This window comes from Danio rerio, chromosome 19 (genome assembly GCF_052040795.2).
Source record: "Danio rerio strain M-AB ecotype USA chromosome 19, GRCz13ab, whole genome shotgun sequence".
NCBI lineage: Eukaryota > Metazoa > Chordata > Actinopteri > Cypriniformes > Danionidae > Danio > Danio rerio.
This window is the reverse complement of record NC_141039.2, coordinates 2,231,445-2,245,000: the sequence shown is the minus strand read 5'-3', so window position 1 is coordinate 2,245,000 and position 13,556 is coordinate 2,231,445. Positions and strand designations below refer to the sequence as shown.

Below are 13,556 nucleotides of genomic sequence, written 5' to 3'. Positions count from 1 at the left end.
ATTAATGATGTTGTGAAAAGTACGTGTGTAGTTCATTCATCTTAGTTGAGATTGTTTACAAGTGTTTTTTTTTTTATTGACAGTTTTTAGTTGAATAACTGCACCAATGTAGCATATTCGTTGAGGTTTATATCTTGTTATTTGCTGAATAAGACCATAATCAAGTACTTCAATTCTTAACAATGCATGAAAAATAGTTATAGTCCATGTCCAAGTAGTCTATCAAGATAAAACATGTAGACTATTTTGAGGGATGTAAACAAAAAAATAAGGTTCCAACATGTTTCCAGTTTTACATTTTAAATTTGTATAGCTTCCAAGAACTAAAAATTGATAGTTATGATAGCTGTTTTAACATTAAGTTATGATTGAACTGCCTGTTACAGTAATTAAATGGTTTGATAAGCAGGAAATGTTCACGGCCAATGACATGACCACATTGAAATGGTCTAATTATATATATGATTTGCACTTAGTCAATTAATTATTTTTCTGATGTTGTTTTAATAACTCAGTGTATATTCTAATAACAAACATCACAATCAAAACTTTCACCAACAAGTGAATGAGACTATTAGAGGTGAATTTAAAGCATGTTCGGGGGCGTAATGACCTACAAATATTATTGTAGCATCTCAAAAACCATAACCTTACAAATAATTTTGCTGCTTTGATCTGATCGCTGCTATTGTCTTGCACAGTATTTGCATTAAATGAGTTGATGCACTGATATGAACTCTCTCTAATTTTGTTTTTCAGGAGGACAAGCTGAACGCTCTGATCAAGGCTGCCGGTGTGACCATCGAGCCCTTCTGGCCTGGTCTCTTCGCCAAGGCAAGTTTATTTCCTATCTGATAGGAGGATGATGGAGGGATAAATGTGAATGCCTTCCATCAAGTCCTCATGCTGTAGTGCAGGGGTGCTCGAACTCAGTCTTGGAGGGCAGGTGTCCTGCACATTTTAGTTCCAACCCCAATTAAACACACCTGAGCAAGCTTATCAAGCTCTTACTAGGTATACTAGAAACATCCAGGCAGGTGTGTTGAGGAAAGTTGGGGCTAAACTCTGCATGCCATCCAGCACCGAGTTTGGACACCCCTGCTGTAGAGCATCTTGATGGTATGATTCAAGACTCAGATTTTATGCATGTTTAATGCATGTTAAAAATATGAAATGCTTAACCAAATAGGCATGCAAACAAATATAAACTATGAAATAAATCATCTTAAACGTTTCTATATACATGTGACTGTTAAAAACTGCTGTGCAGAGAATTGCTCTTGAATTAAGCCCTCGCGCTGTACAGCAGCTTAATTGTTTCGAGTCTGATGGGATGTGTCTTGTGTTCAGGCTCTGGCCAGCGTGGACATCGGCAGTCTGATCTGTAATGTTGGAGCAGGAGGTGGAGCTGCTCCTGCTGCCGCTGCTGGTGCTGCTGCTCCTGCAGGTGGAGACGCTCCAGGTAAACATCACCCATCATCTGTTACTGTACATTTAATGATGTGCAAGCTGACATTGAGTAGCACCTTCTAAACAACCCTAAAACAGATTCTGAAAGTGAAGAGTGCTCTCTCTGGAAAAGCCTAAAATACAAATTATTAAAAGAAAAAGCCTGAAGTGGTTGTCTTCATCTCTTAATATTTTTTATAATATGATGCGAGTAATCACGCAGCTAAGAGTGATGTTTTTCAGGCATGTTGTCATATATGCTACTGATTTAACCACAGCTTAAGCAAGTTCATATTGAATTAGCTGCATTAAACTATCTGACTGGGTTTTCCAATAAAAGCAGTACATCTGTGCATCTCAGCAACACTTTTCACAACAATTTTCGCTTCAGATTTTAAATCTTGTTAAACAGCCCAACCCATTACTCAGCAGTTGATTTCTGAATTATTCAATTGGGATGCTTGATGGTCAGTACTGTAAATGTCAAATACTTCAGAACCCCATTTAAAAACCATTAGCAATGTTTTAAGTACATACTCTATCGATTGCAGTGAGTTTTAATACTATTACATTTGTAATGCATGATTTACTCATTGCCTACAGCTTTCCCCACACCAAATATCCATAAACTTGTTTTTGTTGTAACCATCCAGAAACTTGCGTTTGATCTGAGATGAATGCAAGATTTTGAAAGCGTTATAGAATGAAGGCCATGTTTGACTTGTTACAGTGCGTGCATTAAATCTGAGGATGATTGATTTTAAGCTCTATTATCTGTTTGCATTACAGCCAAGGAGGAGGAGAAGAAAGAGGAAAAGAAAGAAGAGTCTGAGGAGTCTGATGACGACATGGGCTTCGGTCTGTTCGACTAAAGCAGCTCTTTTAATAAAAAAACACATAGAAACTGTAAATGATGTTCGTCTCGTTTCTGGACACGGCTTTGGGCTTTAGTATTCAATGCACCGGTGCTGAAGGTCTTAATTTTAAAACTGAAAAATGCAGATTGATTGGTGTTTAATGACATAATTATACATTTGTTTTGTGTAGTGCCTTAAATATAACTTGATAATATATGACTTAACAACTTATAAATGGTAATGAATGAATAAAACATGCCAAACAATGCAACAGAATGCAATAGGGCATATGCAGAGCGAGTGTTTCTTCCCATACTCGTATACTGCCAGTGAGCGGCTAATGCAGGGGTCATACGGTCATGGAAAACCTGGAAAAGTCATTGAATTTTGACATGACGTTTTCCAGACCTGAAAAAAGTTTTGGAAAAACACACAGTATAATTTTACACATTAAAGGGTTAAAAGTGTTTACTTTAATTATTGGGAGATTCCTCCACGTACCACTAGTCGTACACATACCACAGTTTGAGAAGCACTGCTCTAAGCAATGTCATTTTCTTTACAGAGAATTAAAACAACAGATGTTGGGTACACACTAAAGGAACAAAAGTTACATTTTATTGCATAATGAAATGACCTAATGCACATAGTAATTTAATAAACATTTTTCCCAATCTGCTTTAGTATTCCATAAAGTGAATCTGAAGTTTACTTGGTGCTGAAAATGATGAGCATTTCTAAAGGCATAATTCAGCATTTTTGACTTTAAGTAGACTTTTTTTCCCTCTGATAATTATTAAAATGATGAACTACAGAATTGAATTTTAATTTCCAATGCTATAAGACATTAAAAGGTTAATTCAGTAGGAATAACTCCAGCAGAAACCAGACTAAAGACCCACAGTGATAAAGATACCATTTTATTAGTTAAAAGATCTGTACAGTTGCTTCTTCCTGAGAATAATTTATATCAATGACAAAAGAAATGGATTTCACGATTGTTCTGTACACAAAGAAAATCTAGTCCAAACTCAACGGGGCTCCTTACACCCTTAGTGTGGTAAAAAATAACTGTACAGAGGAGAAACGGGTTGATGAAATGAGAAGGCAGCTCTGATTATAACCATTTACCAAGATGTGCTTCAAGTGCCTGATATGTGACTATATTGACTTCAGTCCCGGCAGAATGTTCTGCTCTTCATACTATAGCTGTGATCTCTTCAAAAATATGTTCAATATGACTGTGTTTGGCTTGAGTCTGTACACGAGTCCTGAGCCAACTCCAGAGGAAGATTTCAGGAGGATGCAGCTTAACTGAAGATCAGCACCTAGAAAACACTACAGTCTCTTGACGAGCCTTTGGGTTATTGGAGAATCTTCCAGTTGTAGGTTTGAGAAAGACCACGAAGACCAACTTCATTTCTGGATATAGCAAATCAACGAACGGTTAAAACAAGAGAGATAAGAGTCTTCAGTCCAGCACATCCTGAAGAGTCTCTTAAAGAGACGCCACACAAACATCAGTGATATTCACTCTTCCTAAACCAGGGCTCTGTTCTTCATACCTTGCTTAAACGATCTAAGATGGGTTTTATTCTTGATGACTGATCTCAGGCTAATTTGGTTCTTCAGACAAGCTTGCAAATCAGATTAAAATGTTTGGATGAACTGATCTGAGATCAATATGTGTTAAATAGAACTCATGATCATCAATGCAACGATTGGCTGACTGTAATGACATCATCTGATCAATATTCAATGGTCCACATGAGCAAAAGTTATTAATTCGTAGTAAACGATCTGTTCAATATGATATGCAATAACTTCATTTGTTATGTGCTGCACTTTCAGTATTTAATCAGTATGTTCTTAGTTTTACATTGAGCAGATTTTCTCCATTATAGTAGCCCAGGCCTAGTCAAGTTTCTTAATCTGCATAAAGCACAGCTGGCTGTTAAAATAAATTTTACATTAAATAAATAAACATTGTAATATTGGTAAAGGTGTCTGCAACTTTTGTGGAGCATCAACTCATTGTTGATTCAGCATATTAGCTGTCAAAACATGACTGCATAATGTATTCCTTAAACAAAAAAAAAAAAGTTGTGCACGTCTGCTGTTATACACACATTGTACTAAAGCTGGGTTTGTGCCTTAAAATAGTACATGTTAGTATCTAAAGTCCATATTAATAAACACTCTTTAAAACCCTTGGGGAGAACCACCCCATAACAGTGCAGATTGCAGTTTAATTTATATATTTTTAACTTTAAACTGAAACTATCTATTTTTTTATTATTTTACTATCTTAAGTGTATAGAACTACTACTGTAAGAAAATCTGAGCATACACTTTCTGTATTAGAATTGCTTGAAATGACCTGATCTGATCCTGCTGATATGAAATAAGCTGCTGCTCCTGAGCAGGTTTGAGCTGTTATGACGCCACTCTCAGATGAGTTTTGAAGAACGAAACAATCCTGGATCAAATCGTCAATAACCGAATTCAGCTAACGGAGTAATCCACGTACAAAGAACAGACCCCTGTATGAGTTTCTTTCATCTAGTTTGAAGAGCTTTTGAAACTGGTTGCCATTAATTACCATCCAATCATTTTGATTTTCTATTATGGGAGTCAGTCGCTGTTTCCAAACACCTACACTGTAAAAAAGAAATCTTGCCTTCTTTTTTTGTTGTTGAATAATATGAACTTCTTACCTTACATCAATCAAACTGACGAGCTAAAAATGAACTAATTTAGTTGAAATTTGATTAATCTTGAAATAAAGCAACATGTTTGTCGTCTTGCCTTTGTCATTACACTTTTTATGCGCATTTTGGAATATTGCATTAAAAAAAACAAGCGAAGCGTATCCTATATGGACAAAACATGTGAATAAACAACGACGGAAACACATTTAGTGAATAAACTTCATCATACATTAATAAAGTGATGTGATTTTAGTTTTCTCAGATGATGTGATGCTATAAATGTGCGTTTCAGGGACTTTGCTTTGTTAATGTTGGTTTGCAGCTTTAAGCCGTGGTCACACTGCACTTTTCTCCCCATAGACTTCCATTCATACTATGTGAATGGGACAGACTGGAAACACAAGCTCATGCAACAGGTTTCGCAGTTTGCTGTGTTGCAAAGTTCAGTGAAATTTCTATGGACCAATCACTCACTTAAAATGTCTAATCATCTTGTTTAATCCCGCCCCTTTTGACAGCACCATAGAACTGATTTCGCACGGTCAAACTCTAGCGTGACCGCGGCTCTACATGTTTCCAGCTTTCCATTGTTGCAGATGTGAAATGTTGTTGTGCTGATTGTAAAAGGCCTCAGCCTAGAGGTCTGCATTCCCACGGCTGTCCCGCGGGCGCCGCAGGACCAGACCAGATTTCTGCGGCGCGGGAATAAATTTCTGAATAAATCGCGGGAGCGGTTGGTAACGGGTTTAATTTGGGACGGGAGCGCGAATGAGAGAGAGAGAGAGAGCTTTCCCAGATAGCAAAATACACTCGGGCCAGTTCCGGCTAGATTCTCACCTGCCGGAGACTTACCACTCAGCCCGGCTCCGGCTGCCGGACTCCGGATGCTTGTGGACTCACTGCCCGATTCCGGCCCGAATCAATTGGGCCAGATGCGGCGGCCGTAAGCGAGCTGACGCTGCCGCAACTGGGCCGGAATCCGCCCGAGAGTAAGCTGGCGCGACTTAGTATTTATATACCTTCATATAAAACCTTTTGGTATTACATTGGTACTTGATACATGGTATTACAACCCTTTGAGTTGATATAACAGCAAACGCCTGTGTGTCTGCTTGGTGCTTGTGTGTGTGTTAGTGTGCGCGCGCACTGGGGGATTTTCGGTTTTGTTCTCCCCCGCTCTTTAGCGGGATCAGGCGCGGCGGGCAGAAAACGGGGCGGTTCGGGCAGCGGGACAATAAATTCTTAATATAAGCGGGAGCGGTCGGGTTCGGGCTAAAACCTGGCGGGAGCGGGATTCAAAATTTAGTCCCGCGCAGATCTCTACCTCAGCCCTCCGTCATCACAGTGCTTCAGTATTATTATTCTTCCCTCCAGCATCTGTCTGTGCTCCCGTCTCACGCCTCCAAAAGCCACCGCATTCATTGTGTCTCTGAGGTGCAACTTATTTATTAGAGAAGAAACACCACAGTGGCGAATCCCAACGCATCAAACTAACTCCTCTGACAGATATTAGAGCATGTTGATCAGGAAGTGATGATTGAGTGTCTCTTTTTCTGCTATATTCGCTTGTTTTATGCAATATTCCAGTTTTGCGCATGCATCTACTTCTCATCTTTGGATAGAAACAGCTAATGGCAGCCAGTTTCCAGCATTCTTCAACTCATAAACATTGATCAGATGTTTGGGTGAAGTGTGTCTCTTTAAGGGTGATGTTCCTCCGTGATGATCCAGCCAGTGTGGAGGTCTCAGTGTGTGCGGTGGCTCATCTTGAGTCGGGCCTGGTCGATGACGTCCAGCAGGTTTTTGGCATCCACAGCGAGCGCGTGAGCCGCCGTCAGCATCTGCTTCTTGTAGTCCTGCTGGAGGCTGGTCAGCATGTACTGCTGCGCCAGACGCATCTTACTGATCAACTCCGCCAGGTCAGAGTTCAGCAGCTTCTGCGCCATCTCAATCTGAGGAAACACACACACACACACACACACACACACACACACAGCAGAACTGCAATGACTGACGATAGCCGTGTCTTATTTCAGAGACTTTAAAGGGGAGTCCTTCAAAGTCCACACAGTCTGAACCGAGTGTTTTGAAATGAGACGATCGAGCCTACGGAGGACGGATCTCATCACCAGACAACCATGACAGCTGCTGTTAATAAGCGCTGATAACATTTGTAATGACTTATTTAGAGTGATTTTAAAACTTATTTTAAGTGATCTGAAGGCAAAACAAGGTATGAAGAAGCAGGAAATATATTTCCTTTAACCCATACATGTACATAAACATGTAAACTGTCTATAAATCAGTCTTTAGTAATGCATGCCATACTCTTTGTTTTTTAACACGTGTTTACATATGCAAGTAAAATAAACCTAATTCATACATTTAATCCACAGTTTTCTTTTTAAAGCATCCTGCCGCAATCAGCGCGCAATCAATCTTAAGCATGTTTATTTACATGCACTCTTTCAAACTTGCACAAAAAAGTCTAAACATATGTAAATTAAATAGTTTTTAAATTAATTATTAGACTATTCTACATATTTAATAAAGCAAAAATAGATTTGTCTCAGAAATAAGTTCACAATAAAACAAACTCACCATGTGTTACAACATTACTATTATTACACTGTGCTGCATTTTTAATGAGGCAAAAATATTCCTGCGATACATTTACGGTTGTGTGTGTAATTCAGATATGAAGCCATAAGAATAAAATCAGAAATTCTATGAATGCAGTTATTAATAAGACGTAATTTATCTGATTATTAGACAACAAAGGTTCATTGTCTTATGAAACGCAAAGATGTTTGTTAGCGCATTTCTGACGTAAAAGCATCAATCCTAAATTATATACATGATTTATAAAAGATTTATTTAGACACTTTATAGCTGATTAATCATTATGTAAAATAATTATAATTAATGCATGTGATGCACAACTATATTTAGACAGTTTCAGGTGACTGATGCAAAAGCAAATAATGCAATAAATGAGCGTTAACTTTAGAAAATATCAAACATTTGTGGCATAAATACAGACTAAACTGTTTTTGTGAGTAACTTAGAAATTAAACTATGAATAAAATCAGAAATTCTATAAACGCAGTTATTAATAAGATGTAAATAATTTGATTATTACACAATAATGATTAATAGTGTTACGAAACAGACAAGGATGCAATGTTTGTTAGCCCATTTCTGATGTTAAAACATAAATTCCTCTAAATACTATACGTGATTTATAAATGATTTTTTATTTAGACACTTTATAGTTAATAATGATGTAATATTATAATTAATGCATGTGATGCACAGCTATATTTAGACAGTTTTCAGTTGACTGATGCAAAAGCAAATAATGCAATAAATGAGCGTTAACTTCTAGAAAATATCAAGAGAAGTTTCACAAACTAATTTCGAGAGGAGCACGTCATGTGATTATGTACGACTGGCTGCTCATCTGTAATCAGTAATAATATCATCAGAGTGATCCAAGCGTGGATTGTTTTCTCTCTACTGCTCGATCTTCATTTTTGAAAGAGTCCCCCCTTCCACCCATCTCCTGGGGAGCTCTCGAGACCTACCTGATCTCGCATCCCCTTATATGCCTATTGACCGGGCGGGAGCCTTGGGCTCAAGTATCTCCGAGCTCAGGGTTCTCTCCCGGGACAACATGCTAAACTTGCTATTAACGGCAAGCATATCTAAGTGTGAACTCTTAAATGTTTGTGGATAAATACAGACTGAACAGTTTTAAATAGAAAGTAAACTATAAAAATAAAATCAAACATTTTATGAATACAGATATTAACAAGATGTAATAAATATAAATATCAAAGCATTGGTTAATAGTGTGCTGAAACGCAGACTAGCAAGATATTTTTGTTAGCGCATTTCTGATTTAATAATTATGAATAATAACTGATCCATAAAAAGTTTTACCATAGATTAATAATTAATGCAAGTAACACACAACTATAATTACACAGTACAAATATAGGATTATTATTTGTTTTGATTGATGCAAAAATAATGTAATAAATGTGTATGAACTATGTAGGCTGTATTATATTTTAATGAAGCAGTAAATCAGTGTGTGTGTGTGTGTGTTCTGACCTCTCGATGTGTGTGTGCTGGTAACACTGGTATAGTCTCATCCACCGTCGCCAGCAGAGTCCTGAGAGCCAGACCAACATCCTGACAGAAAGAGCGCACACACACACACACACACACACACACACACACACACACACACACACACACACACACACACACACACACATTTCAGACTATGATGGTATCAGATTTTCTTGTTTGTGATTATTTGCTAAAGTTTTCACCATGATACATACGATGTTGTCCCAATACCGACCTAAAAAGTTGCTTCATTATATTTACATGTTCATAAATGTAAACAAAAATTACAGTGCAAGAGGATGATCAAGTTCAACAGGTAACACTTTATTACGTATGAACAAGTCTCATTAGTAAACATCAGTATGTTGGCTTTACATTAGATATGAACTCTATTTAATTAAATCCACAATTATGACTTAATGAGTTATGAGGAATTAACTAAAGTGACATCACCTAAGACTATTAAACGAGCAGTTTCATCGAGATCTGTATAATTATCAAATGTTAACTAACTAAGCTGTATGTACAGTTAACAAAGTACTGCACTGTAAATATTCAGTATTATGCATAAAGTATTATAAGTAACATCTCAGTGAGTCAGATTAGCATGTAAAGATTACCATTAAATCACCAATTCAATCATCACTTGCTGCTGTTAAGAAGGTTATTCTGTTCTTCAGATTGTTATATTAGTGGTTGTTCATCTATTTTTAAGTGTCTATATGCATGTTCATGATTAATATATATTGTATTGAGTATTATCAGACTGAAGTGATGTTCTCCCATGGGGCTCACCTTGACCATGGGCACGTACTCCTCTGGCAGCGCGGGCTGAATGCGGCTGGACATCTCGATCACGGCCTTCACCAGCCCCGTCACATTCTCATACACTTTATCATTCGAGCGGTCCAGATTGGCTGTCGGAGGAGGACTGATCTCCTGAGGCTGAAGCTGAACACACACACACACACACACAGAGAGCAGTACTTCATTATGACAGCAGATGGCAGCAGCAGCTTTACTCCAGAAACAACACACACACACACGCACGCACGCACGCACGCACGCACACACACACACACACACACACACACAAAGTTTTCCAGATAGTGAAGGTTGCTGGATTAGTTTTTGTACTTGGTCAGATTTGTATTATTCAATTAAAAAGATGATACAGGAGTAAAAACTTCACATTAGCTTTTAAAAAAGACCAATAATGAAACAACTCGAGCATTAAAAAGCTGATGTCATATATTTAATATGTTAATATACACATTTATAGAAAATCTGTGCTCATTCTAATGACTTTCCCAGACGTGCAAATCATGAATATAAAATGTCACATTTGATGAGCTTTTCTATTCGCTTTCCTGTGAAATTGTAATTTGTTTTGAGATCAGACTTTCTCCAGAAGACTAAATATAAAGGGAAATTCAGTGGAAATGGCTCTGTTCAACAGCGTTTGGGAAACATTTGAAGAATTAAAATTTCATAATAATTTTGCCTTCACCTGTAGATCTAACATACACTGCTGCTGTTGTTGTTGTTGTTTGACCAATTTTGTTTAGCTCTTTTTAAAAATGATTTTTTTGTTTTATTGAACATTTAAGGATGCATTTATCAGGGTTTCTGCAGGGTCTTAATGTCTTACATCTCAAAATCCAAATTTTTAGGCCTTAAAAAGTCTTAAATTTACTGAAATGTTGTGTTGTAGGTCTTACGCCTTTTTTAAGCAGGTCAAAATTTTCCTTTGTTCATGTATTGCTGCCAAATCTGGTCAAAACCCATACAATCACCAACAATCATCTCAGTGAAACTTTTATCTTTTTATTAAATTTTAGGTCATTTTTAATTATATTTATCATGATGCTTTAATTATTTTCCTTACAGTAACATTTGTTTAAAAGTTCTCTGTGTATTTACTGTTGAGGACACCGGCCTGGACAGATTATTGTGCACAGATTGAGTTTATTTTAGTTTTTAACATTTGTTCATTTTTAAAAAATATTTAAAAGAAAGTTTATGTTGGAAAAAAGTGTATGGATACAAGAAAAGCTTGCTTGATTTTATACAATATCTAAAATATTTTACTAAGAAATATCTAAAATATTTTACTTTTTATTATTAATGTATTATTGTATTGTTAAATGTATTAAATTATATATATATATATATATATATATATATATATATATATATATATATATATATATATATATATATATATATATATATATATATTTTATTTATTTTTTTTTTTTTTTGCCATTTTTTTTGATAGGTCTTTTCCACCTGACCCATTTGAAAAACAAACCTTAGCATTTAGCCCTTCATAAGTCTAAAATTTCATTCATAATGGTCTTAAAAATGTTTAAACTAGTCTTAAATTTAGTTTGTTAAACCTGCAGAAACCCTGATTTATATGTGGCTCCACAAAAAGACACTTAACCATTAATACCTGTTTATAATGATTAAGGTGAATACTTTGGTGAATTTAGGCCTTTTTTAAGATCAATTATTTTCTTCTTAATCAATTTATCCTCCATTCAAACCATCTTTACACAAGAAATAAAGTAAATAAAGAAAGAAATTTGGAATTTTATCCGACTCCAGACTTCATTCATCTGTGTATATTAAGCATCTAAATATTACTATAACAACATGCTGTGCTATATTCTTGGCAATATTATATCGTAAATATTAGAGTATTAATTATCAGTGTAAATAAAAAATACCAGCAATTGACTAAACAGATCAGTTACCAGTGTTCATACAGTGAAAACACACAGACACACACACACACACACACACACACACACACAGGGGTCTTACCCTCCAGGGCTACGTGCAACAGTGCAGCATAAAGCAGGAGAGCGTGCAGAGGAAAGAGCGGGATGCAGAAACACAACACAACATTATTAATGCAAACAAAACAACTCATAAACACATGCACAGAGAGGAGACAAGTGTGTGTGTGTGTGTGTGTGTGTGTGTGTGTGTGTGTGTGTGTGTGTGTGTGTGTGTGTGTGTGTGTGTGTGTGAGAGAGATCTTTCAGCTCAAACAAAGTCCACATCCAAGAGAAACACACACAGAGCAGAGCTCTCGCTTCATGACTTCAGCCTCCTGACAGATCAGACTTGATCTAATACTCTGGAATCTTCAAAGCTTCAGGATCTGCACAAGAATCCAGCAGAAGAGCAACAACTCCAGGAGGAAAAGAGACAAATATGAGCTCTTACATAAGAGATAGGAAAAACAGTGGAATGATGGAGAGCTTATTTTAATATCACTCACTCCTATAGTTCTGGGGCGACACGGTGGCTCAGTGGTTAGCACTGTGACCTCACAGCAAGAAGGTCGCTGGTTCGAGTCCCAGCTGGGCCAGTTGTTATCTCTGTGTTTGCATGTTCTCCCCGTGTTGGCATGGGTTTCCTCCGGGTGCTCCAGTTTCCCCCACAGCCCAAACACATGCGCTATAGGGGAGTTGATGAACTAAATTGGCCGTAGTAAATGAGTGTGTATGGATGTTTCCCAGTACTGGGTTGCAGCTGGAAGTGCATCCGCTGGAATAGTTGGCGATTCCTTCTGCTGTGGCGACCCCTAATGACTAAAGGGACTAAGCCGAATGAATGAATGAATGAATAAATCTGTAGTGTGTGTGTGTGTGTGTGTGTGTGTAGTACTGTGACTCCTGACTAATAGCTCCTATAGGAAACTGAAGCTCATTACATGCTAAATAAACCTGAAATAAAAGATTAAATATTAATTAAAGCACATCTTTTCAAGTTAGATTTAATAATTTTTATATATATATATATATATATATATATATATATATATATATATATATATATATATATATATATATATATATATATATATATAAAAATATATATTTTTTGTAGTCAGTGATTAATTTGTAAATTGCGAGATCCCGGAACAGATTGGGGTAACAAATCCGGCATGTTACTTGAGGAGGAAGAGGTAACGAAACATTTGTACCATCAAATTGCTGGGTCAATCTAAGTGAACTACAGCTTGCATTAGTAGCTTTTATAGTGTGCATGTCAGTACCGGCGCAAGTGTAACTGGTGCTCTAGGCAAACGACAGTCGGCCGACCTCACGGTGTTCATGCCGCCCTTTCACAAATGAAAGTGAAGATCGGGTGGACCCAGGAGGTGTGAAGGAAAGTGAAAGGAGAAGGACGGGGATCGGTAAACTGAGGTGCCTAAATTAAGCCCTGATTTAAGTACAAGTTAAGCTAAATGGAAATGAGAAATGTTACTTTAATTAAACTAAATGTGTTATATAAAACTTTATTAATATTTAATCAAACTTTTATTTCATTTTAAAAGTCTTTTTTTTAAATCAGTGAACTATAATAAAACTGAATGAAA

General features: G+C 36.8%; 3 protein-coding genes across 52 annotated transcripts in view; 1 reads left to right on the top strand and 2 right to left on the bottom strand.

Moving 5' to 3' along the window:
- Window positions 1–2,356, top strand: part of rplp1 (ribosomal protein lateral stalk subunit P1) — a 3,120-nt gene extending 764 nt beyond the window's left edge. Inside the window, 3 exon segments of the mRNA NM_200029.1 lie at window positions 760–834; window positions 1,351–1,462; window positions 2,239–2,356. Coding sequence (NP_956323.1) covers window positions 760–834; window positions 1,351–1,462; window positions 2,239–2,321 — 270 coding nt within the window. The 3' untranslated portion in view covers window positions 2,322–2,356.
- dennd3a (DENN/MADD domain containing 3a) overlaps window positions 1–13,556 on the bottom strand; it is a 400,395-nt gene that overhangs the window by 240,827 nt on the left and 146,012 nt on the right. The gene's annotated exons all lie outside the window — the stretch shown is intronic.
- Window positions 3,211–13,556, bottom strand: part of ptk2aa (protein tyrosine kinase 2aa) — a 108,677-nt gene continuing 98,331 nt past the window's right edge. For 31 of the 50 annotated variants that reach the window (XM_088651346.1, XM_088651332.1, XM_088651335.1 and 28 more), the window contains 3 exons: window positions 9,953–10,108; window positions 9,137–9,217; window positions 3,211–6,969 (listed from right to left, as the gene is read on the bottom strand). In XM_088651346.1, the coding sequence (XP_088507472.1) occupies window positions 6,763–6,969; window positions 9,137–9,217; window positions 9,953–10,108 (444 nt within the window). In that variant the 3' untranslated portion in view covers window positions 3,211–6,762. 50 annotated transcript variants of the gene reach the window in all.